Genomic DNA, 26,647 nt, shown 5'->3' with positions numbered 1-26,647 from the left:
TTAGAACTTAAGAGACAGTATGGAGAATCTATTGCAATTAGTGTGTTTTGGGGGTTGGGGTGTATCAGGTGACCACGTTTGTTCATATCGGTCCCTCCCCCTGGTGTTCAGTCTCAGCAACGCCTATATATAGACATGTGCTGTTCCATAAGGTCCCCAAAAAGCTCCCTTCCCATTGGTTATAATCTCCTGTATCTCATTGGCTGGTAATTAGGCTCCTTTACTTGATGCCTGCTTTGTGTTGTCTGGTCCCCTTCCTGCCCCTGCCCTTGCTAACCCTGACGGGGGACATTTTTGCCAATACACAATACCGCTCCTCGCTGCCAAGTGGTTTTTGCCGCTGTCCCAGTCGGAGCCGTCGTCACGGTGACAGATCGATATCTTCGCACTCTGTGATACTGTAGGGCTGCACATTTTGCATTCTGCTGCTGTCACTGCATTAGCGGCCTGATCGCTTCTGAAGAATAAAATCTGGTGTAAACAGAGAGGAAAGGGCACCTGTCTGAAAAGGTTCACATGCAAAACGAAGCCAAGACTGCCCCTACGTGCCACGCACCAACGGGCACCTGTGAGTATGTGCCCGTGACCCTGTACCCTAATCGGCAAGCCCAGCCGAGCCCCATGTTCACTAATGCATCACTAATGTCTCCACCTCCCTCTGTGAAGGGCAGTCAGAGCTGGGGTTTGGGTCCCTGATCATGTACAGGGCTGAAAGCAGAACCACTGGACCTGAAATCCAAATCAGCTCTCATGTCTGTTTGGGGCAGAGGGGGCTGGATGTGCTCCCCCACACCGCCTCTACCGGATATGGCCCTGGTCAAGTCACCTCCCTCAGACTGTTTTTAATCTCAGGGGGGTGAATTTCCACTTGTCCTGCTTCCTCTCTTTCTGGATCCAAACGAGCATCCATCATGTTGATGTGACGCCTACACACATACACACACACACCGGTCTGGAAGCCCTCACAAATTTATACCTACGTTACACACGCCGTCCACCTCCTGCTCTCTTCACCTGAATACCATCCAGATGCTGAATTAAATGGATGCCAAAGCCTGCTCACTACCCGGTCTCAGCATGTTCTGCATCAGCACTGAAAAATTGCCTTCAATTCTTATTACCTATTTGTATAGCATGCACATTCACCCAAAAGCAGCATGGCTTCCACTCTCTGTGGTCTGAAGTTCACACGTTATCTGTCATGTCCTGTCCTATCCTGTGAAGCTGAAAGTTCCTTAATTAGCAGGCCACCTGGTGGCCAGTCAGGGAATAGCCACTGGAGCTAAACTTGCCCCCCCTGGGTGTCAGTGGCCACATTGGCGTTTGGCCTGGCTCGGCCTGAAGAGAAAAGCGCCGAGCTCCGATGAGCTTAGATCAGAGAGTCTTTTAATGAAATCATGGCTTTCACCGGTTACAGATGCACTGTGAATTCATCCTATGTCTGTCACTTTTTTAACCCTCGTTCACTTCAGAATGTACAAACATCCGCTACAGAGATTACAGGATCATGTGAGGGTGATTCGTGCCAGTGGGCGAGTGCTCCCTCACGCGGACAGTTGTTTCTATGTGGGAGCGAGACTGTGCGTGTTGTCTTGTTGCCAGCCTGCAGGGGGCAGCACAAACTCCTCAAGGTCAGCCTGAAGGTCAGTGATGGAGTATCCTCTGTCTCCAGGGGTCAGTCATTACTGTTTTGCTTGAGCCACCAGAATTGCTCACTTTGCCAAAAGGTCGGATAAAACTCCCACTTGATCCGCTCAATAGGCTGGTCTGTGGCTCAGGATGCTGGGCTTGTGATTGGAATGCCACTGGTTCAAATTGCAGCATCGACAGAGTGATTTCACTGTTGGGCCCTAGAGCTGGGGGTGGGGAACCTGTTCCATGGAGGGTCAGTGTGGCTGCGGGTCTTTGGGATGACCTCTCAATCAACCAATAACAGTCGGTCCCCAGGGCTGGAGTTGAAAACCACTGGTTTATTATTGGCTGATTGAGAGATCATCCCAAAACCCCACACCTACACCGGCACTCCATGGAACAGGTCCCCCACCCCTGGCATAGAGCAAGGCCTCTATCCTTTGGCTGCACAAGAGCCTGCACCCTCAAAACGTTTGTCGCTTTGAATGAAAGCATCTGATAGATAAATAATATGTAAATAATAAACACAGGTAGTTAGTTAGGAGGCATCTTCTCGTCATGTCAGCAGCACAGTGCTCCTTTACAAGTCTCCTGCCCCATTTTATCCCCTTTTATCCATTTTGTAGCCACAAAATAGTGACATTTTTTGAAAGTCACCCGGCTAGTGTTACAGTCAGCCATTGTGGTTCAGTGCACAGCTGTGAATCCGTGCAAGGAACTGGCGGCATAAAGAGATTGGTACCTGCATGCCGGCGATTGGTACCTGAATGCCGGCGAGTGGTACCTGCATGCCGGCAATTGGTACCTGCATGCCGGCGATTGGTACCTGAATGCCGGCGAGTGGTACCTGCATGCCGGCAATTGGTACCTGCATGCCGGCGATTGGTACCTGCATGCCGGCGATTGGTACCTGCATGCCGGCGATTGGTACCTGCATGCCGGCGATTGGTACCTGCATGCCGGCGATTGGTACCTGCATGCCGGCGATTGGTACCTGCATGCCGGCGAGGGGTACGAGTCAGTGGACATGATGGGTGGAAGGGAACCGGAAAGCCAGCTAAATGGAACCACTCTGCAGTCAGAAGTCCAGGGTGGGGTTAAACAAAAAGCCAGAAAAAGTCCGAAAGCAGCACGAGTGAAACAAGCCCGGTGGGGTTGGGGGTGAGATCCCGCGCCATTATCACATTTGCATTCATTAACCGCAATTTGTCGAACACAAACACGTAGGCGTGTCGGCGGCTACATAAGCGTGTTAAGGCGTGTCGCCGCATCCCATTGGGAGTGAGACACCTGGCGCAGGAACGTCACATGCAGACACGCTGATCCGCACGCTGGCCGTGTGCCAGCCGCTCGCGATTTCATGCTTGTCATGCCAGTCATCCAGAAACAGCCTATGGTTTTGTCATGTGACACCCTAAATGTGCCCACTTACTGTGTGATGTCCTGAATGTGCTGCCCTTTCCCGCCTCCTGTCACCAGGTCTCTGTGTCGTCATGATGAGCGAGGAGTGTCCCGGAGCTCTGGGCATGGCTCGGGTAAGGACGGGGCCCTGCGAGGACCAGGGGGAGGAGTCAGCAAAGGAGGCAGGGCCGGGCGACGACATCAGCGAGGACCTGAGCACACTGGTGGTGCCCTTCCCTGAGCTGGCCCCCGTCGTCTTCTTTTGCCTCAAGCAGACTACCTGCCCCCGCAGCTGGTGCATCCGCCTGGTCTCCAGCCCATATCCTTTATGGCTCGAACCCGAGACCCCCTCTCCCATTCCAACCCCTACATGGAGGCAGTAAGTGGATCTTGCCTTGCTCTGGTGAAACCATGTAACCCGTCTCTGGTCAGGTGACCTCATTGGTCTGTTTTATGCATTACAAACTCCATCAGCCTCCTGGGGAGGGAGCTAAGGAGGGAGATGTGCAGGACACACAGAGACACAGTGCCTCCTGCCAGCTGTGAGCCATAGTGACTGTGATCCTCTGTGAGCTATAGTGACTTTGTTCCCCAGTGAGTCATAGTGACTATGTTCCTCTGTGAGCTATATTAACTGTGTTTCTTTGTGAGTCATAGTGACTGTGATCTTCTGTGAGCTATAGTGACTGAATTGCTTTGTGAGCCATAGTGACTGTGTTCCGCTGTGAACCACAGTGATTGTGCTCCTCTGTGAGCCATAGTAACTGTGTTCCTCTGTGAACCACAGTGATTGTGTTCTTCTCTGAGCCATAGTGACTGTGTTCCACTGTGAACCAAAGTGATTGTGCTACTCTGTGAGCTACAGTATAGTAACTGTGTTCCTCTGTGAACCACAGTGATTGTGTTCTTCTGTGAGCCATAATGACTGTGTTCCTCTGTGAACCACAGTGATTGTGTTTCTCTGTGAGCCATAGTAACAGTGTTCCTCTGTGAACCACAGTGATTGTGTTCTTCTGTGAGCCATAATGACTGTGTTCCACTGTGAACCATAGTGATTGTACTCCTCTGTGAGCCATAGTAGCTGTGTTCCTCTGTGAACCACAGTGATTGTGTTCCTCTGTTAGCCGTAGTGACTGTGTTCCTCTGTGAGCCATAGTGACTGTGTTCCTCTGTGAACCACAGTTATTGGGTCCCTATGTTAGCCGTAGTGACTGTGTTCCTCTGTGAGCCATAGTGTTCCTTACCCCTTACTTGGTGTTAGCGTTTGATCACTGTTTATAATCCTCACCTTAGCCATTAACAGGAGAGTGTCCAGTCAGACAGACCTTTACTTGGTCCTTTTGGGGTGCCTAGACTGCCTCTTTGTGATCAAATAACATCTCCTTCAAACTTCATCATGTAACTTAGATCCTGCACAGACATCAGCGTCTTATGTGTCCGGGGGAGGGTAACCAATATCTTTCACTGAAGATTTCAGCCTTAAAATTTTTGGCAGTTGGAAAAGAACAAGATCTCGGCTGCATCCTGAAACAAGCTGGTCAGGGTTGATGGATTAGCTTTCATAGGTTTTCCAGGATAAATCTGGAAATCCTGCACAAACCCCCTGCACCTCGGAAAAGGTAGATCTTTACCCGATACTCAAATGTTTCTCATTAATTCCACTCAGAGACAGCCTTCCTAACTCTGCACTCACTCTCCAGACTGATTCACCTCACTGACTCATGGTGCTGAGTTGCAGCACTGACTCAACATGCTGATTCATGGAACTGACTCTGATTGCTGAGTCTCCACACTGACTTGTGGCACTAACTGTCCATGCTGACTCTCCATGCAGACTCATGACGCTGACTCTCCATGCTGACTCTCCATGTGGACTCATGACGCTGACTCTCCATGCTGACTTTCCATGTGGACTCATGACGCTGACTTTCCATTCTCACTCTCTATACTGACTTGCAGCACTGACTCAACATGCTGATTCATGGAGCTGACTCTGATTGCTGAGTCTCCACACTGACTTGTGGCACTAACTGTCCATGCAGACTCTCCATGCTGACTCTCCATGTGGACTCATGACGCTGACTCTCCATGCTGACTTTCCATGTGGACTCATGACGCTGACTCTTCATTTTCACTCTCTATACTGACTTGCAGCACTGACTCTCCATGCTGACTCTCCATACTGACTTGTGGCACTCACTCTCCTTGCTGACTCTTCACACTGACTTGTGGCACTGACTCTCCATGCTGACTCTCCATACTGACTTGTGGCACTGACTCTCCTTGCTGACTTGAGACACTGACTTGAGACACTGACTCTCCATGCTGTCTCTCCATGCAGACTCATGACACTGACTCTCCCCACTGACTCTTAGCACTGAATCTCCATGTGAACTCATGACGCTGACTCTCCATGCTGTCTCTCCATGCTGTCTGTCCATGCAGACTCATGACACTGACTCTCCATGCTGACTCTCCATACTGACTTGTGGCACTGACTCTCCTTGCTGACTCTCCACACTGACTTGTGGCACTGACTCTCCATGCTGACTCTCCATACTGACTTGTGGCACTGACTCTCCTTGCTGACTCTCCACACTGACTTGAGACACTGACTCTCCATGCTGTCTGTCCATGCAGACTCATGACACTGACTCTCCCCACTGACTCTTGGCACTGAATCTCCATGTGAACTCATGACGCTGACTCTCCATGCTGTCTCTCCATGCTGTCTGTCCATGCAGACTCATGACACTGACTCTCCATGCTGACTCTCCACACTGACTCTCCATGCTGACTTGTGGCACTGAATCTCCATGCTGACTCTCCATGTGAACTCATGACGCTGACTCTCTGTGCTGACTCTCCATGCTGATTCGCGGTGCAGCCCCAGAAGGACCCTGGTTGCCCATGGTGTTAAGGTGACCACCTGCAGCCCTATCTCCTGCGTCACCTTCTCCTCTTTGTCACCCCTCACAGTGAGATCACGGCATGGGGTGCTGAAGTGATCACTAGGGAATCACAGCTTCCCCTTCCTATTGGTGGTGGTCTCACCTCATGCAGACCTTCTCGGTGCTAACAACCCCCCTCTGTTTCTGAGTGTGGCCCCTTACCCAGCACACAGGGGCACCACGTAGTGTTGAGGGACAGCGTTTCTGCGTAGCATTGGCTCCCTGTTGACCTGCCGCATGTGTATGGCGGGGGGAAGGGACGGCGTTGCTCAGCTTCTCCTTCCCAACTTAAACAAAGAGCTCTCCAGCGCCACCACCAGGCCAAGGCAAACTCAAATCAATTAGCCCTGGTAATGGGGTTTTCAGGCCCCGGATAGGTGTCTCTCCAGGACGCCTGTCTGATCTGTCCCTGTTGGGTGGCTGTTTCAGGATCTGGGATGGAGCTCTTTACCTCTTTTTGGATGCTGATGTGGCTCCTTGCAGTTGGGGGCCGGGGAGGTGGGGGATCCCGGGCCCCCACCGCTCTGCTGTTTATCAGGTCCCTTTTCAATTAAACCCTCATCTGCACCTGGCCAGGTGGCCTGTGATCTAAACAGCTGCTTGTGGTGGGACTTATGCCAGCAGACCCGGACACATGGTCCTTGGGGCTCCAGGGGAAGCTCTTATGAAGGGTGTTGGCATATACCATTCTGAAGATGGCTGGGGGTCATTGTGGTGAAATGTAGAAGGTGCCTGACACCAGTCGGAGTGGAACGATCCTCCCCGATTCTCTCTGCTCACTGCCGTCCAAATCGCAGCGATGCCCCTGGGCATATTGTTCCCTGTGGGGGTGTTATAGGGTAACAGTCACGACGAGTTTGATTAACTCAGTGTAGAAAAACACTCTCTCTCTCTCTCTCTTGTTCTCTCTGCGCTTGCTGCAGTAAATCGGCCCGTAGGAGCTGCTGAGTATAAAAACTAATTGAAGTTCTTCAGTTTTTAGACACAAGTCACGGGAGATAAAAGCCTCACCCTCTATGGACCCCCCTCTCTCACTGCCAAAATGGCCCCTCCCACCAGTGACCAGGGGCCCTGGCTCTTCTCGGGGTGGGGGTGCAGTCAGTGTGTGGTCTTTGTGAGGGAGCTTGCCCTCCCCCAACCGTAAGAGAATCGAAGCTCTGTGTAATTGGCCTGATTATGGTATTACAGCTGAGTCCAGCACGGACCTCCATGGTTATAATTATGCACAGTCACTGTCTCCTCTAATCTGGTCACACAGAAAAGCTGTGCAACAGCAATAGGGTGCAGACACACACACACACGGTTACACCCCGGTAATGCTCTGTCTACTCCTTGGTTACACCCTGGTAACTACCTGGTTGTGCCCTAGTAACACCCTACCAAGGCCCTCGTAATGCTCCGGTGACGCCCAGCTTGAGGCTTGCTTACGCCCCGGTGACGCCCCCCCCCCTCTCGAGGCTTGAACAGCGACCTGCATTTCTGGTGGAAACTCTCTTGATGAGCCATCCATCGAATCTGGACAGTGGGGGCGGTTTCCCCAGGGATGAAGGGAATCTGCTCTTTGTCTTTGCCAAGGAAGAGAGGAAAGGAGAGTGGGCAATTAGAGAGAGGATGCGCATCACTGCCTCCCTAACCCCCCCCCCCCCACCACCTTTACAGGTGGTGTCAGATCACACACGTATTTTCTGGGGAAAAGAGAGGGAGCCTCATCTCTGCTGTAAGCCGGATGATTTGAGTACATCACCGCCCACTCGCTGTCTACAGGGCTGTGTGGCTTGGGGGGAGGGAGCGCTGACACCTTATCGGCATGTTAGATGCGGGCTTGGTGACTTCAGCAGCGCCCCCCAGCAGGAATTAGAGGGGACGTCTGTAAATGGGTACTAACGCCTACTGGTGATGGCACCCCCTAGTGGAGGGCGATTCCCGCTACACCGGGCCCCTCGCGCTGGTGTAATGAGGGTTTGCCTCCCTGGGACAGGACGGCCCCAGCGAGCAGTCGGCCCTCTGAGGCTTCATCATCACGGCGGAGAGCAGCGTGATTCATCATGCGGAGCTGTTATGTCACGCGGCCACCTCAGGCTACTCAGGGTCTTTATTTGTTCAATTTGCTAGGAGATGAGTAGCACCTTCTGAGGGGCAGTTTGCCCGTCATGTCATCCGGAGAGGCCCCCTCTTCACCCCCCCAGCAAGTCAGTGGAATGCAGATGTACTACAGGCATAAACTGCCCGGAGAATCCTAGGTGCCCCGCCCCTGCGGACCCCGGCGGAATATCTGTGTGTTTGTTGTCGTGGTACCTTTCTGTCTCTCGTGTGTGTTTAGGCACAGAGCATTTTATTGGTTAACAAATCTACATGTGATTTACCTTCTCTATGGAGCGTGAAAATGTTCACAACGCAGGATTTAGTGATCTTATTTACCTTCTGCTGGTCTCCTCCTGTTGTTCTTCGCTACGGTTCCTCAAAGCTGCTGGCGCCCCGCGGTTAGTGTACGCACAGCCCAGGGAATTATGGGTAGTATTATTTCTTTGTGTCCCCAGCCATTGTGGGTGTAACTGCAAGGATGCTCATTAATACAGGTGATAGGAAAGCGGGTTACAGATGGATTCCTGACTGTATGAATTGTTTAGCATTGTCACTCTATACCTCCCTCCCCCCCCCCACTTAGTGTGAATTTGAGGTTTTGGTGGCTCTTTCCCATGGCCCCCTGCAGAATCGGCCCTCTCTGCAGCTCCCCCCAGGCCCCTGTGTCACGTCTGCATCGTCAGGGGTCCCAGCGTGACCGGGGGCCCCTTCCTGCCTGCTGCGTGTTAAAGGCGTGTTGCTGCAGTTCCCTGACAAGCGCTTCATCGCCCTCTCTTTGGCGTCGCTTCCTCTTATTGCCAGTGTGGCTGCAGTGGGGGTTGTGGGGTTGGGGCTCTGCACTCCTTCAGCTGTAGCTTCAGGCTTCTTCCCATCTCATGTCGCGCACACACACACACACACACACACACACACACACACACACACACACACACTCACGCACACACACAGACAGCAAAACCCGAAACTCAACAATGACAAACTTAACCCCTACCCACCTTAACCATAAGCAACCAAACAAAACATGAGAAGTCACAGCCCCCCCCCCACCCCACCTACCTCCCTGCCCCACTGTCTCCCGCCACGCCGCCCCTGTGTCACCACGAGTCAGACCCAATGACAGACGACACACACAGGCACTGCTTGGCATGCTGCTCCTCGACATCGGGGATCCTTCCCGATGCCATCCTGTCATCGCAGCTTCACCTCTTCATCCTCGACCCCGAAAAAGCGTGACCACCCCAGGCGTTTTGTCCCCTCCCCCCTCCCGATGACAGCGCTGGTTTTTCGGCAGTCAGTGCACCATGCCTTGGTCCTCCATGGCAACCGTGCGTGGGGGACATGAGCCTGGCCACGGTTATAATTATATTGGTAATATATCTGTTTATAAAGACAGCCAGCAATTTCTGTTTAAACCACAAGAGTCATCTGGAGTGAATATGATCCAGATTCCATAGGCAGGGAACTCTGGGAAGTCGTGTTTACAGTGTTGACACGTTCTGATTGGCTGTACCCCGGTGTTAGCAGGCTTTTAGCTGATGGATATGAAAAGGCCATAAGCAGCTCTATTGTCTATAAAAACCAGCATGTTATTTGGTGGGGAGCACACAAAGTCTCAGGGGCTGTGGATGCAGATCCCAGGCAGGTCAATACGTTAATGGAGGCCCAGGAGCTGCCGATACGCATCAGGGTCAGCGTGGGCCGCCTGCTGTGCCCCGGAGGCTGAAGTGTGTGTGTGTGTGTGTGTGTGGTGTGGATATGGGGAACAGGTCTGTTCTTCAGCTTTAGGGACATCTCCACAAAACACCCTTAATTATGTCTATAAAGAATGAGATGATATTCCGTGCCACTGCTTCAGGAGGTGGGTCTGTCTCCGCACTGGAACCTCACTGTCACTTCAGCTCGATGAGGATATGGAGACGCCCCCCCATGTCTGCTCTGCGGTGTGATTGGCCCTGCAGCTGAAGCCACACCTCCTTCTCGGTCACTTGCGTTCAGGCGGATGCTGCTGCTTACAGGGATGAATGTATCTGGCATGTGAATAGCGTACTTGTTCATTCGCCTTCCTTGTGGTCAGATGATATGTTGGTCTATTGGTGCTCCTCAGAGCTGAGAGAGGGGCCCCCATTACAGGGCCTCCTCCGTGATTCGATGTGTTGACACGGCCATTCTGTTACTGACGTTGTCCCCCTCCTTGTGTGACGGTGGAGTGCAATGGTGATTTCCAGGCCGGTCGAAACACAGCCGAATGGCACAGGGACCTCCACTGAGGAGGGGCGGCATGTGGATGGACCCGGAAGCTTCCTGACCAATGGGGCAGGCGGGTTTGCCGTTGCCATGGTGATGGCAAAAAACAGGGAGAGGAACAAGAGTACAAAGGAGTGCTGGCGAGGAGGGGACCGTAAGCCTGCGGGGCGTCAGCAAGGCCCTCGAAGACCAAACATCTAGCCAGATGCTGGTCTTTGCTCCTGTGGCAGGAAAGACATGTCAGGATGCTGAGCGTGTGTGACACCGTGTGACACCGTGTGACGCCGATCAGCAGACAGGGTCCTGGAGAAGACGTGGTTCTGCCAGGCCAGGGCCTTCGGGTCACCCAGAACACCATGGAGCTGGCTTTGCAGGAAGGAGGCAGTGGATATTTATACCGGAGCATGAGAGCAGGAGAGGACGGAGGGAGAGAAGGAGGAGCGGCGGGAAGAGGAGAGAGACTCAGAGTCCTATTTTAGCACAGAGAACAGGAGCCGGGGGGAGGCGCGGCAGGGAGGAGCGCGGGGGAGAGGTCCCGCAGGGAGGAAGAGCCTCATCCCTACCTTGACTCCGGATTCAGCACTGCGTCGAGGCCATCGCATTAATGAGCGCAGCGCTGCATTATCAGGGACCAAAGCAGCCCAAACCCTAAGCCTTACCGTCGGCGGTAGGGCTGTTTCTGAAGACAGTGCTCAGCCATACAGTGATAGTGTGTCTCTATCCCGCTACCCCACGGCAGGGATGTCGTCTCATTTGTTTGGGTGCAACATGAGCACCAGTGAGACCATCCTGAAAGAGTAGTGAGGCTGTTTTTACACTGTAGAGGGAAGTGTACAGGAATATACCGGAATGTACTTGAATGTATAGGTGTGTACCAGAGTGTACTGGAATGCACCAGGACATACCGGAATGTACCAAATTGCACTGAAATGTATTCTGCGTGCCTCGAAGGTTTTGGCTTTTCCATTTCCATTTATTTAGTTAGCAGGTGATTTTGCCCAAAGCAACACACAAGTGAGGCAGACAAAACATCACAGGCACAAAGCTGCCAGTCAGCAGCCAGCTAGGCTGAGCTTCCAGTGAGTGCCTAGTAGCAAGTGCAATTCAGCACTGGATCAAGGACTATACAGAACATCACACCAATCTCACACCACAAAAACACCACGAGGGCTTGGTTCCTACAAGTCAAGTATAAAATCCAGGAAAGGAGCCTACAGCATGGCCAATTGGCCCCAGTGCACTGGTCAGTGAGGACGGGACAGGGTGGCCACATTGCAGTGGTCAGTGAAGATGGGGCATGGTGGCCCCAATGTAGTGATCAGTGAGGATGGGGCAAAGTGACCCCATTGCAGTGGTCAGTGAGGATGGGACAGGGTGGCCACATTGCAGTGGTCAGTGATAATGGGACACAGTGGCCCCAGTGGAGTTGTCAGTGAGTACAGGACAGATAGGCTCCTTTGCAGTGGTCAGTGAAGATGGGGCATGGTGGCCCCAATGCAGTGATCAGTGAGGATAGGGCAAAGTGACCCCATTGCAGTGGTTAGTGAGGATGGGGCAGAGTGGCCCCAGTGCAGTGATCAGTGAGGATGGGGCAGGGTGGTCCTATTGCAGTGGTCAGTGAGGATAGAACAGGGTAGCCCCATTGCAGTGGTTAGTGAGGATGGGGCAGAGTGGCCCCATTGCAGTGGTCAGTGAGGACGGGGCAGGGTGGTTCTATTGCAGTGGTCAGTGAGGATAGAACAGGGTAGCCCCATTGCAGTGGTCAGTGAGGACGGAGCAGGGTGGGACTCACGCTGGAAGTGTTCCTTGAAGAGATCGGTCTTGCTGTCTGCCTGAACAACTTCTGACAAGATGCAAACTAGATTCATCCTACCTGGGTCATCGTACCGAGTGTTGCCCAATAATGTAACTCAGAAACCCTCCTCCTCTCAGTAAATAGGCTAACATCATAATAAGTTTGTTTAGTGGGAGGTTAGGCACCCCTTCTCTGTGTCACACCCAGATTTACACCTCTGAGTTGTTTCAATAGGTCTCCTTTATTAATGACATAAAAGTTAAAGTTCTTTCTTTGTGGATACTGCCTGGTCTCGTTTCCTTTAGTGTGATAGTCAGGTGCAAGTGAATGCTGTTAGTAATGGGAAATGAATGGATCCAGCCTTGCTTGGCTTTAGAAAGAGGCGGGGTCAGCTGTGATGATTGACAGATAGGTTCAGAGTAGGCAGGACCAGGAGTAGTTATTGACGCATTGCTGCTGCATTGATTTTGGAATCATTGAGACCTGGAGGGCGCTGGAGGGGCCTTAATCACAGCACCCACAACCCCAAGCATCGCCACACAGGCCTGCTCACCTTGGCAGGCCGGTACTAGGTGCTTTTCATGCAATGATAGCTTCCAGCCCCACCCAGATCAGGAGAGTCCTCCTTACAAGCAGCTGACAGCTGGCCAGCCAGTCGAAGCCCGTCGGTACCCAGGGAAGCGACCGTCGGTCCTGGCTGACATGTCGCATGGATCCCCCCCCTACCCCCAGACCCCCGAGGATCGGCTCTCTCCCCGCATGGTACCGGCACACCGGCCTCATCCATCTGGACCTGGCAGCGCTCAGCCGGAAGGAGTGCGGGAGCTGGTGGGAAGGAGGCCAGGAAGGGGCTGCCAGCTGAGCCCCTACGTGTCTGCGATCCACCACAAAAACATAGTCCATGATGGGCTGACCTTTGACCTTTGGCACTGCTGGGCACTGGGCTGTCAGGCGGCTGGGATCCATCCAATTCGGCGGCTAATAAACGCTGTTGCGTGGTGTGTAGGCGTCATCCCATCAACCCCCGGCACACCAAACCCAATCGTCTGACCTTTTCCATGGTCCAGCTTTGACCGGAATAAATAACGGTGCGGAAATGAAAAGGGGCAGCAGATGAAAGCAGAGCTGTCCGAACGGAGCAGATCTGAGGCCGTCTGAAAGGAACAATGGCAGCCGCGGCGCTCAAACGGGCATCGCTGGCGTGAAACACAGCACAGAGAGAGGAGTCATCGGCTCGCGGCGTGGGACATCAGCATTGCTAATCCGCAGATCCGCGCGCTGACGTCATCACGCTGCCCTCGGCCTGGTCTGGCCAGCGAGGCGGCCCGCACCGCCCACTGGGGGCAGAACTGGGCTGATCACGCGTGAGCAAACCTGCAGCCTGAGGCAGAGGAGGAGGGGAAGTGAGGAGAGCTTCAGAAAGACGGAAGCAGCTTTCCAGCTGCATGGGAGACGCGATGGCAGCGTCGCCATAAAGCTCCTGCAGTCGATCAGCCAGGATGAATAAACGATCACATCAATCACGTGCAGCTTTCGCCTGGAGTGACTCCTCCATCGGAGGAGGCACACATACCCACACACCACGGAGGATTCTCGGAGCTCCACACCAGCCGGGCTCCTGACACTGCGCTTCCATGTGTTTGCACCTCCTCATGCTCTATAAATGATGGAGGAGCAAAGCCACCCCATCACTGTGCCCACTCTGGGGGCCTTCATGCCCGTCCCTCGTGAAGGCCGATAGGATAGGGAGACCCTCATTTCTGCGGCTGGTTTCATTTGCATGTAAGTATTGCCCTGATGGGAGGAGGCTCTGTGATTTGCCTGCCTGTATGGGTGTCTCACAAGAGCAGGGCAGGCTGGGCGCCTCCCTGGGGCAGGGCAGCACCATCTTTACAGGTCAGGAGTGCAGGTAAAGAGGAGCACAGTGAGGAGTCAAGTGGGGAGCAGAGTGAGGAGCAGAGTGGGGAGCGGAGCGAGGAGCGGAGTGAGGAACACAGTGGGGAGCAGAGTGAGGAGGATAGTGAGGAACATAGTGGGGAGCAGAGTGAGGAGCAGAGTGAGAAGCGGAGCTGCTGCTGCTCTGCTGTTATTATAAACCACCCCCTAGGACAGAACAGCACACCTAGTAAAACTGTGTGGTAGCCAACCCAGCGGCCATATTCCCTGCCTCCTTCTATCTCTCCCTCCATTCTGCCATCTGCGAGGAGTAAAAAGTGAAAGATGTGGTTGGGGGAGGCAGCATATGGATCAGGGGCTGATGGAGGGGCCTGTCGCCGGTCAGTGCTGTGGCTTCTCTCTCTCTCTCACTCCCTCTCTCACTATCTCTCTCCGTTCACTTCCCACGTATCTGTCAGCCATTTTCAGGCCTCGTTTGGGCTGTGGCCAAGTGCTCTTCACACAAGCCCTCGAAAAACAGGCTGTAATGCTGGCTGATTGTGCATCACCCTGCCCCGCGTGTCTGCTGCGGAGAAGCCGCCGCGTTCCGCGCTCCAGCTGAACAGCCGTGGTGCCCGTGTGGGCGGGACTATTCAGACAGGAAGTGCAGATGGAGGCCAGCACAGGAATGATGCTGCTCGTTGAGAAAGTTTAGTTTGGGGGGCGGGACTTAGTGTTGCTCGGCAGATTGAGCCGCGAGGCCGTCCCACCCTCACCCATACGGAAATCGATAAATATGCAGCCGATGCAGAAGCAGAAGCCCACATGTGGGCTCGCATGCGCACACTGGTACGCGGGTACCAGTACGCCCCGTGTCTGTCTCCCAGGAGGCACCCTGCCTGATTCTGTTTCCATGACAACAAGCATAACTTGTCTTTCGGAATGGCACATCTTCGATCTGGGAGCGGGCGGGCACCGTACGGTTAGAATGCGCCGTCCGCACCGGCACCGAAGCGCAGTGCCGTAATTGGAGCTTTGAATGTGTGGCTGACACTCCGCACCGGGAGGGCGCTAAATCCGTCATGCTGCAATAAACAGCTGGGGCACCCAGGTCCCGCCACAGCCGCACAAGGAATGGCCGGCAAACCTCCTAAGTCCTCGGCACGGAGAAGTGCTTTTCCGCCACAGATTGCCAAAATATATATCTTTGTTCCATCAGCTGGCTAAACATCCTGTGACAGGGGCTGTCGCCGAAGGTACCCCCCCCCCCCAGTTTCCCGATCTTTCCCAACGTGATTCCCGATGCCTCGATTCCTGCGGGGTGGCTCTGTTCCCGAAGCCCGAAGCCCCATGGTGACCCCCAGGCCAAAACAAATGATCATTATTGCATCACTGTCGCAGTGACGCCTCAGCAGAGACTGTAATGAACGCATTATCCAGTGATACTTAAAATCACAATCCCATGATGCAGCAGAGTGTTACCCATGGCGATGGTGAAACCTGCCCCAAGTGAGAAACTGAGGGTAACAGTAAGGGTAGGGGGCAACATTCATCTGAAACTGCTAATCGCAGAAACATTTCAGGGGGGGGGCTATGGGTGCTGCCCCCCCCAGGAACTGCAGAGTGGGGTGGGTCCTGCAATATTCGGGCTCTGATACAGCAACTAGGTCTTCACCGATTCGTATAGCCGAAACGTAGCATCCAGGCACAACAGAAATCGATTTTTGAATAGCGAGCGATGAGAAAGGACCTGAGATGAAAGCTAGAGCCTGTCAAGTTTGGCGAGCTGTCCTGGGGGGTGGGACGGGGGCTCCGCTGAGGAAGCATAACAGGAAGTGGGAGATGAGTAGCAGCTCAGGATACGAGCGCACGTTTAATGAGGTTTAAGCTCGTTGTTAATTACACAAAATGTCCCGTCGGGAGCGAGCGAGCCTAGGCAGAGCTGCGTCAGGGTGTAAGCATTAGCGCGTAAATGGCAGAGGCTGTTACCATGACAGCTGGCTGTGAATTTCCGTCATTATTCTTGGTGATTTTAAGGTTAGGGGCCATAATTCATACAAAGCAGCCAATTATGTCATTAGCCAATGATATGCTTTGGATCTGTGAGTGACAGGGGAGTGGCACTCTAGGGATCAATCAGCTTTCAGCCCCGCCCCTGTACACGCCCCTGCCTTTTTAATTAAAAGTGGTGGGTGGAGCACTGGCTGAGTTCTGCTGCCGCTGTCTGCGCAGTGCTGCCTTCTGCTTACACACGGCTCCATGGCCATCTCACTGAAGGCCTCCGAGGTGCTGCTTCACGGTGAAGTCAGGCTGAGCATGTCAGAGCACAGCGAGAGTCCTCCTGACAGCAACCGGTGGTGGGGAGGAGCACACTCACACATCAGGAGTGTTTACTCTGGGGGGTGGGGGGGGGGTGGGGCAGTGTGATATCTCACGCTGTCAGATTGATTAATTCCCCTTGGCAGTTGAACTTGTTACTCTATAATTGTAAAGGTGACTGAGCAGGGAGCTGTCAGATTGCAGTGAACAGGGTGAGTGGACATACTCCCAGACCCAGAAAGGAGCTCTGGGTTAGTGAAGCAGGACGCCTCTACATCACACATCCCTTAAAGAGGATGAATCTCCCTTGCAAATAGACAGAAGTGAACATTGTCGGCAACTTGCTCTGTGTATTAATGTGCACATTTACATTTGGAGGGGGGGGGGCTGTTCATGCTAGCAGCGTAATCAATGTATTAATATAACCGTTCAAATAAACCCTCTTGACCCACCTCAAGCACACAGGGAATATTTGAGCAAATGTTTAATCTTTCATGCAGGGAGATGCACAGAAACAATTTCCAAGATGATTGCCAGGAATTAGGAAGTTATTGCGCACTCATTTTCCAAACGGTTAGGCAGTAAAGGGTCGCCGAGGAGCCTGGAGCTGGGAAACATGCTGGACGGGGGGGGGGGGGCAGTCTATCAGGGCAGCCAGCCCTGGAGGGGTGAGGTGACAGGAATTACTGTAGCTCTTCCGAAAGGGAAATAGTTCATTCCTAGCATATTGTAGTGGAAGTTCTAATCAAAGTGTTCATGTGGAGCCATTCTACTAGGGTATGTGTGCCTCACATGGTGTGTGTGGGTGTGTGTGTGTGCCTCACGTGGTGTGTGTGGGTATGTGTGTCTCACATGGTGTGTGTGGGTGTGTGTGCCTCACGTGGTGTGTGTGGGTATGTGTGTCTCACATGGTGTGTGTGGGTATGTGTGTCTCACATGGTGTGTGTGGGTGTGTGTGCCTCACGTGGTGTGTGTGGGTATGTGTGTCTCACATGGTGTGTGTGGGTGTGTGTGCCTCACGTGGTGTGTGTGGGTATGTGTGTCTCACATGGTGTGTGTGGGTATGTGTGTCTCACATGGTGTGTGTGGGTGTGTGTGCCTCACGTGGTGTGTGTGGGTATGTGTGCCTCACATGGTGTGTGTGGGTGTGTGTGCCTCACGTGGTGTGTGTGGGTATGTGTGTCTCACATGGTGTGTGTGGGTATGTGTGTCTCACATGGTGTGTGTGGGTATGTGTGTCTCACATGGTGTGTGTGGGTGTGTGTGCCTCACGTGGTGTGTGTGGGTATGTGTGTCTCACATGGTGTGTGTGGGTGTGTGTGCCTCACGTGGTGTGTGTGGGTATGTGTGTCTCACATGGTGTGTGTGGGTATGTGTGTCTCACATGGTGTGTGTGGGTGTGTGTGCCTCACGTGGTGTGTGTGGGTATGTGTGCCTCACATGGTGTGTGTGGGTGTGTGTGCCTCACGTGGTGTGTGTGGGTATGTGTGTCTCACATGGTGTGTGTGGGTATGTGTGTCTCACATGGTGTGTGTGGGTGTGTGTGCCTCACGTGGTGTGTGTGGGTATGTGTGTCTCACATGGTGTGTGTGGGTATGTGTGTCTCACATGGTGTGTGTGGGTATATGTGTCTCACATGGTGTGTGTGGGTGTGTGTGCCTCACGTGGTGTGTGTGGGTATGTGTGTCTCACATGGTGTGTGTGGGTATGTGTGTCTCACATGGTGTGTGTGGGTATGTGTGCCTCACATGGTGTATGTAGGAAATTAAAACATCAAGGAGAGAAAGTCAGCCCCCCACCCAGACCTGTGAAAGCACGCCCCTATGGCGCCCCCTGCAGGTAGTAAGGGTCATCCTTAGATTGCCTGTTATCGCCCTCCAGGGGAGGCGGCTGCCATCCCGGCAGCATGTCGGGCATGGAGGCGAGGGCCCCCCTACTGTGCCTGGCTTCCCCCCGCCATGCCCAGCTGTCCCATCCGCTGCCACCCAGCCGCCCCCCTGCCTACTGGCCACACTCTGCCTTAATGCCTCTTTTCAGCGTGAGGTTAACATCTATCTTAGCAGACGATCCGTCATCTCCCAGCCTGCGGCGTCACCTTAATTAAATATTCCCATTGCCTGTCTCCCCAGTAACGAGCTCATGGGCAGAGTGCCAGGATGTTCACGTTTGCTACTCCACAGGAGCGGGGCGGGAATATTACTTCAAATGGATGCCCCCCCCCCATCCCCCACCCCGAGTGCACTACCCCTCATTGACTATCAAAAATGAAACATGACTATATTGTGGTGCAGCAGCTGACAGCGAGCTTGTTTGACAGCCGGGTTACGCACATCAGTTTCATAGAAGTGACTGTACTTATGTATGCTTTCGGTGCCAGACACTGGTTGATTTGTAGTCAGGGTCACATCTAACACGTGACATGTGATGTGTGAATCAAAGACCGCTGTGTCCATCTCCGGTCATGAGAAGAAGAGCTACAGGCATTGCAGATGAATGCCGTTCCATCATGAGAGTTTCTGACAGGTCAGGTGTGAGTTGTGCTCTTAGATTGGGCGTGGTGTTTGGGGGCATCCAGTGGAAGGGAGAGGGCCTCCCCGCTGACCCAAGCCTGTCTCAGCACACCACTGAGCAAACGTCTCCCTCCCTCACACCTGCAAAGAAGGGCCCTTCTACTGTGGCTACAGGTCACAGCAGGAAAGGTTACTCAGATGGCAGCCTGCCTCATGCTACGACTGTGTTCAAATTCAGGGGCTGCACCCTCCTAAGTCTGCATTCAAAGGCCAAATGTGCCACAGTGATGAGACAAGGCTGTCCCATTTCAAAGTCTCCTTCAAATGCGGTCTAGAAATGCGTCCTTCTTTTGCCGAGTCGTGAAGGGTTCACCTGACGGATCTTTTGCAGCCCAACATATCCCAAGATTCATTGTGCAGAGGTAAAGTGGGCGTGTCCCGGCTGGGTTATAGGAGCGACACTTCGTGACTCAAAGGTAAGGGTGGGAAGAGCTGGTGAAGCAAATAGAAATTTTCCATAGGCCAGACGGTCCCATTAGAGGACGCTTTCTGTTCAACCTTCAAAGAAAGGAGCCAACAATGGCTACACCTTCACTGACTGTGTCCTTCGAAGGATGCAGCCGCTGAATTTGGACACGTTAGGTGAGTGACACCAGGCAGGGACATACCCTTTTTGCCTAGGCCCACCCAATGAAATAGTTTTGGCAACAAATCTGCTATTATTAGGCATATTTCCACCACAGAACCATTTTATGGAACCAGGAACTTTTGTCGTGTTCCTACCACAGAAACTCTAAGTGTAGTTCCTCGCAGGCAGTTCCAGAACCCCTTTTAGTCCCCATTTTTCACTCGAAAACTATCTACTGGGGAGGCGCTTACAGCCATAGCTTGCTGATTGGTTGGCGCTTACAGTGATAGTTTGCTGATCGGTTGGTACAGCGATAGCTCGCTGATTGGTTGGCGCTTACAGTGATAGTTTGCTGATCGGTTGGCGCTTACAGCGATAGCTTGCTGATTGGCTGGTGCTTACAGCATTAACTCGCTGATTGGTTGGCGCTTACAGCGATAGCTTGCTGATTGGTTGGTACCTACAGCGATAGCTTGCTGATTGGTTGGTACTTACAGCGATAGCTTGCTTGGTTGACCTCAAGCACTGGGCTAACTGGGAAAAGAGAAATAAATAGTTGAGAAAAAATTGAGCAAAATATTGTTGTATGTCAGTTATATGTAATGCATTAATGAATACCTTTTTGCTGGAAAATTCGATTCATAACTGATATATACTATTATTTAATATCACTGGTGCCAGTGGTGAAACTTGTCAGCACTTAGCAGAATAACGCTGCACTGATTTTTATTCTGTGGAAAATGAAAGATTGGTCGGTTGTTCCCTGCCTTGTGCCCATAGTCTCCGGGATGGGATCCGGACCCCCCATGACCCTGAATGGGATAGGCTCCGGACTCCCCATGACCCTGAATGGGATAGGCTCCGGACCCCCCATGACCCTGAATGGGATAGGCTCCGGACCCCCCATGACCCTGAATGGTATAGGCTCCGGACACCCCGTGACCCTGAATGGGATAGGCTCCGGACCCCCGTGACCCTGAATGGGATAGGCTCCGGACCCCCCATGACCCTGAATGGGATAGGCTCCGGACCCCCCGTGACCCTGAATGGGATAGGCTCCGGACCCCCCGTGACCCTGAATGGGATAGGCTCCGGACACCCCGTGACCCTGAATGGGATAGGCTCCGGACCCCCCATGACCCTAAATGGGATAGGCTCCGGACCCCCCGTGACCCTGAATGGGATAGACTCCGGACCCCCCGTGACCCAGAATAGGATAGGCTCTGGACCCCCCGTGACCCTGAATGGGATAGGCTCCGGACCCCCCATGACCCTGAATGGGATAGGCTCCGGACCCCCCATGACCCTGAATGGGATAGGCTCCGGACCCCCCATGACCCTGAATAAGATAGGCTATTATAGAACATGGATGGATGGATTAATACGACTCCAGAAAGACATCAAATGTAGGCCTTTTCCTCAGGAGTCTGTGAGACTATCAGAGCGCAGAGATGGCTGCGGTAGCCGAGAGAAACAGGCAGCCACTGAAATTGAAGAATTAAAATACTTTGCTGAGTTTGATTCCTGTGTTTCACAGTGTCTGTGGACTATGGCTGTGCATTGCAGATTAATTGTATAACATGGCTTGGCTTTGCTGCTTAATACTCTATACAGTTGCTGCATGTAAAGCTCTTTTCGTCGTCCCTGCACCTGCGGCGAAGTGCTTGTTCAGATTCTGTATATAATGTCGTGCCGCAGAAACTAAACAGAGCGGATTGGTTTGATTTTAATGGCTGCTGAAGGATGTCAGTATGGTGACACAGCATGCAGAGGCACAGTGGAACTCCTTGGCGTTTGTAATGTAGAGTAAATGCTACTGAGCTGTACTGGATTGTGTGGCCCCACCCACTTTTATTCTGGCCCACCTGCAGTTTCATTTCCGGCGGCGCCACCATGTTGTACAGCTACAGAAAAACAAGCTGGATGGGTCCCAAAGCAACATTTTAATGTAATAATATAGGTGCTCTGAGTGACAGAACAGGCTGGAAAAACACTGGGGGGGGGTGATCATAAAATGGGTGTGGCCATGGACGTGGGCGGAGCCTCTGTCCGAACGTGTCACACACCCTGGGCATCGTGCTCATTCTCCGGGCTGCCTGCCCGCTGACAGTCATTACACACCTGTCAGTAAATCACTGCCACACAGTGCAGTTAGAGCGAATGTCGCCTGCTTGACTTATCACTGCCACTGCATCCTGATTGACTTGTCTTTTTTTTTTCCTGGGAGCCGGGTCATCTTGTGCCACACCACATGGGATCACGGCCCATTTTCCCTGCCCGCCGTGCTCGAGAGAGACCCCCCCCCCCGAAAGTCCACAGGGACCTCTGATTTCCTGCCATCGCAGGTCTTAATTACTCCACTAAAGCAATTATCCCGCAATCCCTCACATGGTCTGCTTAGCGCCCCCCTCCCCACCACTTAGCGGACGGCTAATTGGAACATGACTGGAAGAGCCCCCCGGGACCCACCCACGCAGAGGGCACGCTGACCCCCGCCCTAATTCACTCTGTGTGCCCCGCCCCGCTCATTGGCTCACCGGTTATCGCAGTGTTTCCAACACCAATCGGTTCACTGCGACCACGACGCAATCTGATGCTTTATGGAGGATACTGCACATGTGCATTATGGGAAATGCGTCAGTCCCTCAGCGTCGAGGAACACTGGAGAAGCACATTTTCAGTGGGTCCCCAGTGCCCTCATGAGACTGTCCATCTGAGACCCAAGGATAGACTGACCATTTCAACCAGTACTATGCTTTCCTCTGGGTGGTGCTGTTTTCCAAGGGTGGTGGGGGGTGTTCCTGGTTTTCCTGCCCACTGGAACACTCAACCAGGGCTGCACCCATTAATGGTTAAGTGTGTCCCTTGGGTATAAGATAATGTCCCCAGAGCACGGGGTGGAAACGACCCAGATACAGAGCCCACTCTCTGAGAGAGCGGCCCCAAGGACGCCCCCAAAGAGGAGCACTGCAAATACGTCACTGCGAACATACTAATTACCCCACAAGGCGGAGGTGAAGTGAGCGCGGGGAGCAGGGAGATGCCGCGGGTGACAGGGGTAGCCACAGTGCCCCATACCCTGCCTGCTTTGAAGGCTCCACTCCAGCTGCGAGCCATTTATCTACATGGGGGCTGTGGGCTCAGCCTGGTCCATCCATCACTTACAGTGTCCAGGGGCAGCTGCTGATTACTGTGGCCACTGGAGAGATTTATACAGAAACCTGTCTATTCTCTGTAGAAGACGGGCTGTATTTTTTTGGGGGGGGGGAGAGGGCTGGATAAGGATTTGCAGAGAGTGGGGTAACAAGCTCGGCTTAACCCTGTATTTATGTAAAATGTGTAATCACTGCAGAGGCCAGCAGGGGGTATAATGATTAACGAAGGAGCTGATGGATTAATGGTTTCAGGAGGAGCCGTGGGTGTAGCCCCCAGTGAGCAGTGTGAGAATGTCCCAGTGAGAGACAGGCTTCTTCCTTGACTGGCCGCCCGCCACGTGGTTCGAGCGCATCAGCATCATGGTGATCCTGCTGAACTGCGTCACCCTGGGCATGTACCAGCCCTGCGAGAACATCGACTGCTCCTCCGACCGCTGCCAGGTCCTGCAGGCGAGTGTCCCCGCCAGCCCAAGCCCTCCATCTCCCTCCATCACCGCACCTTTTGTTCTCCTGCTCAAAGTCACAAAACGTTTCTCTGTATCTTTTCTTCTTTCATGTCCTTTTCTTTTCTCCGCTTTTCATCCCTGTAGCGTCTCTCAGGGTCTGCCTGTGTCTCCGGCAATGAGATGTCGCTGTAAATATTGATTATGAATTATTCGTTCAAGCAGCGTCCGCTGGCGGCTTCCGTCTGCCCTAGATGTCCTGTCCCTCTGCTGAATCTCCCCTTGATGGCTCCAGTTCTGCATAATCCTCCCAGTGTGTAAATCTGTTTGCTGAGCTGTTTGCATCAGGGGCACCCAGTGGCGGGAATGCTGACTGGACAGAATCCGGCCGCTGAGAAAATCTCCACACCATCCATGGCCATTTAATTGGCAGCAGCCTCGGTCTCCTGCCGGTGTGGGAGGCGGGAGGCCGGGGGTGTGTGCGAGCCTGTCCCCCCCCCCCCCCCGTATAGCCTGACAGTAAACACACACGTGGTCCCGTCATCCTCTCTAAGCTCGGTCCTCGTCTCGTGACGGCTGTGCCAGGGCCGCTGACCCCACAGCGTTTAGATTTGTAGGTCTTGCCCCCCCCCCCCCGAGACGTTTAAAATCGCTGTGAAGGGTTGGCAGTGCTCTCATGCAGAAAGGTCCCCATTCCGCAAAAAGCTCTTCACTCCCGTTAGAGACACGCAGAAGGCTTCCACCAAACTTACCCCCCATCCCTGCTCGGACCCCCCCCCCCCATGTCATGTCATCCTCTGGGCATAGGCAGCATCCCCCCACACCAGAAAGGCCACCAGAGAGGTGTCTTACTCTGTACTGTAGATCTCCATCCATTCATTCATCCATACATCCTTCCATACCTCCATCCATCCATCCATCCATCTTCTAACTGCTCATTCTGGTCAGGGTAATGAGATGTTGTAGACCTCCCAAATGCTTCGTAAGGTGATGTGGTGGAGATAATGTCCCACACCAGGACTAGAAATTTGTGTTCCTCCCCAGTAAATCTGGCTGACCTGGGTGTGGGCAGTGACAGACACAATAAATTTTGCCGCCCTCCGCCCCCCCAGGAAAAATCCTGGTTTGCTGGGTGACCAGTGCAGCCCTCACACAGGGGACTCAGAGGGCAGCAATAAAATACTGACCAGACCAGCTGCTTCTCTTAATTCATCTCCTAATGTACAGAGTGTCTTTGTTTAAAGCAGGTTTGATTTTTGCCCAGAGATGTAAGACACTGTCAGGAAGGACAGACGTCACATTGCAGCCTGTGATGGCGGTGCTTTTCAGAACAGAGAGAGCTGGGATTAATTCACCGCCATTAACGATACCAGGAAACGCTCAGCTAAATGCTTTGTTTCCAGGAGCCCGGTTTCGACAGGATCTTTCCCCCTTGACCTCAGACCAGTCGGTTCACTGTCCAGCCCGTTGTCAAGGCAGTTGTAGCCATGGGGAACACTGCTTTGTTCTCAAGGCCTGGCGTGGTTTGCCGGTGCAGAGTGTGCACTAGGCAGCCAGCTAATAAAACAGGCACGTCTCTGCGTCCTTATGGGCCAGAGGCCACTGACCTGTCCTTCTCCCTGGCCGCAGGCTTTCGACGCCTTCATCTACATCTTCTTCGCACTGGAGATGGTGATAAAGATGGTGGCCCTCGGGATCTTCGGCCAGCGCTGCTACATGGGGGACACGTGGAACAGACTGGACTTCTTCATCGTCATGGCAGGGTGAGAGACGGCGAGAGAAGACAGGCATGGCGTCGTGTCACTAGCTGTCAGAGAGTCCCTCCTATCATTCTGCTTTGTTTTTTTTGTTGTTGTTGTTGCTCTGCCTCCTGATTGCATCTTTCCCCTCGTCTTTGAGCTCTGTAGATATCCAGCAGTGACTTACAGAGGTGGAGCAGACGTCTGTCGCTAAGCTATAAACATGCGTCATGTGTTAGTGTTGCTAATGTCACAGACATCCAGCAGCACAATAAACATGAGCCATACACTGGGAGTGACTTCCCTGTCCCAGTGCTGCCGGTTCCCCCTTTAATGCCATATTTTTATGGTGGCTTTGGGGTTTGTTTTCTGCAACATTTCGAAGGCGTTGTTGTGAATCAGATCGTAGTTAATTGCAATTGCATTATTGATGAACATGGAATTATTTAAGATCAGTGGGGTTCAGTGTTTTGCAAGGAGACAGGCATCCCTCAAACCGTGTAGCGGAGCGGTAGAGATATTTGGGAAGGGCAGATATCAGGTGGATCTGGTCAATTCAGGACCATCTGCATGGGATGAGCCATGGTGTAGAGCTTTATGGTGATGAGCGTTGGCTGCACTGACTGAGGATACAATAGACGTCCAGAAATAACCACAGAAATTTGCACAGAAGCTGGGCAGGGTCTCATCCCGCTGCCGTCATGGCGACCTGGCCCGCATTATAAAGACTTAATTATGCATGTTGCAGTGGCCTGCGCTCCAGAAACCCATGCATCAGCGACCCACGCTTCAGCGCCCCGCGCTCCATTGCCCCGTGCTCCAGTGCCCCTTGCTCCAGTGGCCTACGCTCCAGTGCCCTGTGTTCCAGCAGCCCATGCATCAGCGACCCATGCTCCAGTGGCCCATGCTCCAGTGCCCCGTGTTCCAGCGGCCCATGCATCGGCGACCCACGCTCCAGTGCCCAGTGCATAGCGACTCTTGCTCCAGCGCCCCATGCCCCAGTGGCCCGCACACTAGCAGCCTGCACACAAACAGCTTGTGCTCCAGCGACCGACGCTTCAGTACCCCGTACTCCAGTGCCCCATGCTCCAGCGGCCCCAGCTCCAGTGCTCCATGCTCCAGCGACCCACACTTCAGTACCCCGTACTCCAGTGCCCCATGCTCCAGCGGCCCACGCTCCAGTACCCAGTGCATAGCGGCTCTTGCTCAAGCGCCCCATGCCCCAGCAGCCCACGCTCTAGTGCCCCATGCCCCAGCGGCCCACGCTCCAGTGCCCCATGCCCCAGCGGCCCACGCTCCAGTGCCCCATGCTCCAGCGGCCCCAGCTCCAGTGCTCCATGCTCCAGCGACCCACACTTCAGTACCCCGTACCCCGTACTCCAGTGCCCCATGCTCCAGCAGCCCACGCTCCAGTGCCCCATGCTCCAGCGGCCCACGCTCCAGTACCCAGTGCATAGCAGCTCTTGCTCAAGCGCCCCATGCCCCAGCGGCCCACGCTCCAGTGTCCCATGCTCCAGCGGCCCCAGCTCCAGTGCCCCATGCTCCAGCGGCCCACGCTCCAGTGGCCCGTGCTCCAGCGGCCCACGACCCAGTGCCCCGTGCTCCAGCAGCCCCTGCTCCAGTGCCCCGTGCTCCACTGGCCCATGCACCAGTGGACGGTGCTCTGACAGCAGCTATCCGGCTGGAATAGGGCTGCCTCCCCCTTCATATTTCTCATGCTGCAAAGTCATGGACGCAAGGTCCATTACCAGCAGGACCTGCCCGGGTTCAGGTGGCAGAGTCTGGTTGGAAACGAGGCCCTTTAGCGCATCCCCTCTGTTCTGCTCCCGTTCTTACTGTGTGCTCTCCTGCCACGCTTGCCGGATACAGATTC

At 53.6% G+C, this 26,647-nt stretch overlaps 1 protein-coding gene across 2 annotated transcripts in view; it reads left to right on the top strand.

Annotated features, from left to right (window-relative positions):
- The window catches only part of cacna1ia (calcium voltage-gated channel subunit alpha1 Ia), a 93,524-nt gene that overhangs the window by 17,520 nt on the left and 49,357 nt on the right, over positions 1 to 26,647 (top strand). For both annotated transcript variants that reach the window (XM_072704922.1, XM_072704921.1), the window contains exons 2-4: positions 3,112 to 3,352; positions 22,931 to 23,042; positions 24,665 to 24,798. In XM_072704922.1, the coding sequence (XP_072561023.1) occupies positions 3,126 to 3,352; positions 22,931 to 23,042; positions 24,665 to 24,798 (473 nt within the window). In that variant the 5' untranslated portion in view covers positions 3,112 to 3,125. The remainder of the gene's footprint in view (positions 1 to 3,111; positions 3,353 to 22,930; positions 23,043 to 24,664; positions 24,799 to 26,647) is intronic.

The sequence above is a fragment of the Paramormyrops kingsleyae genome, chromosome 22, assembly GCF_048594095.1.
Source record: "Paramormyrops kingsleyae isolate MSU_618 chromosome 22, PKINGS_0.4, whole genome shotgun sequence".
NCBI lineage: Eukaryota > Metazoa > Chordata > Actinopteri > Osteoglossiformes > Mormyridae > Paramormyrops > Paramormyrops kingsleyae.
The sequence above is the reverse complement of the archived record's forward strand: the minus strand, read 5'-3'. Positions and strand labels throughout refer to the sequence as shown.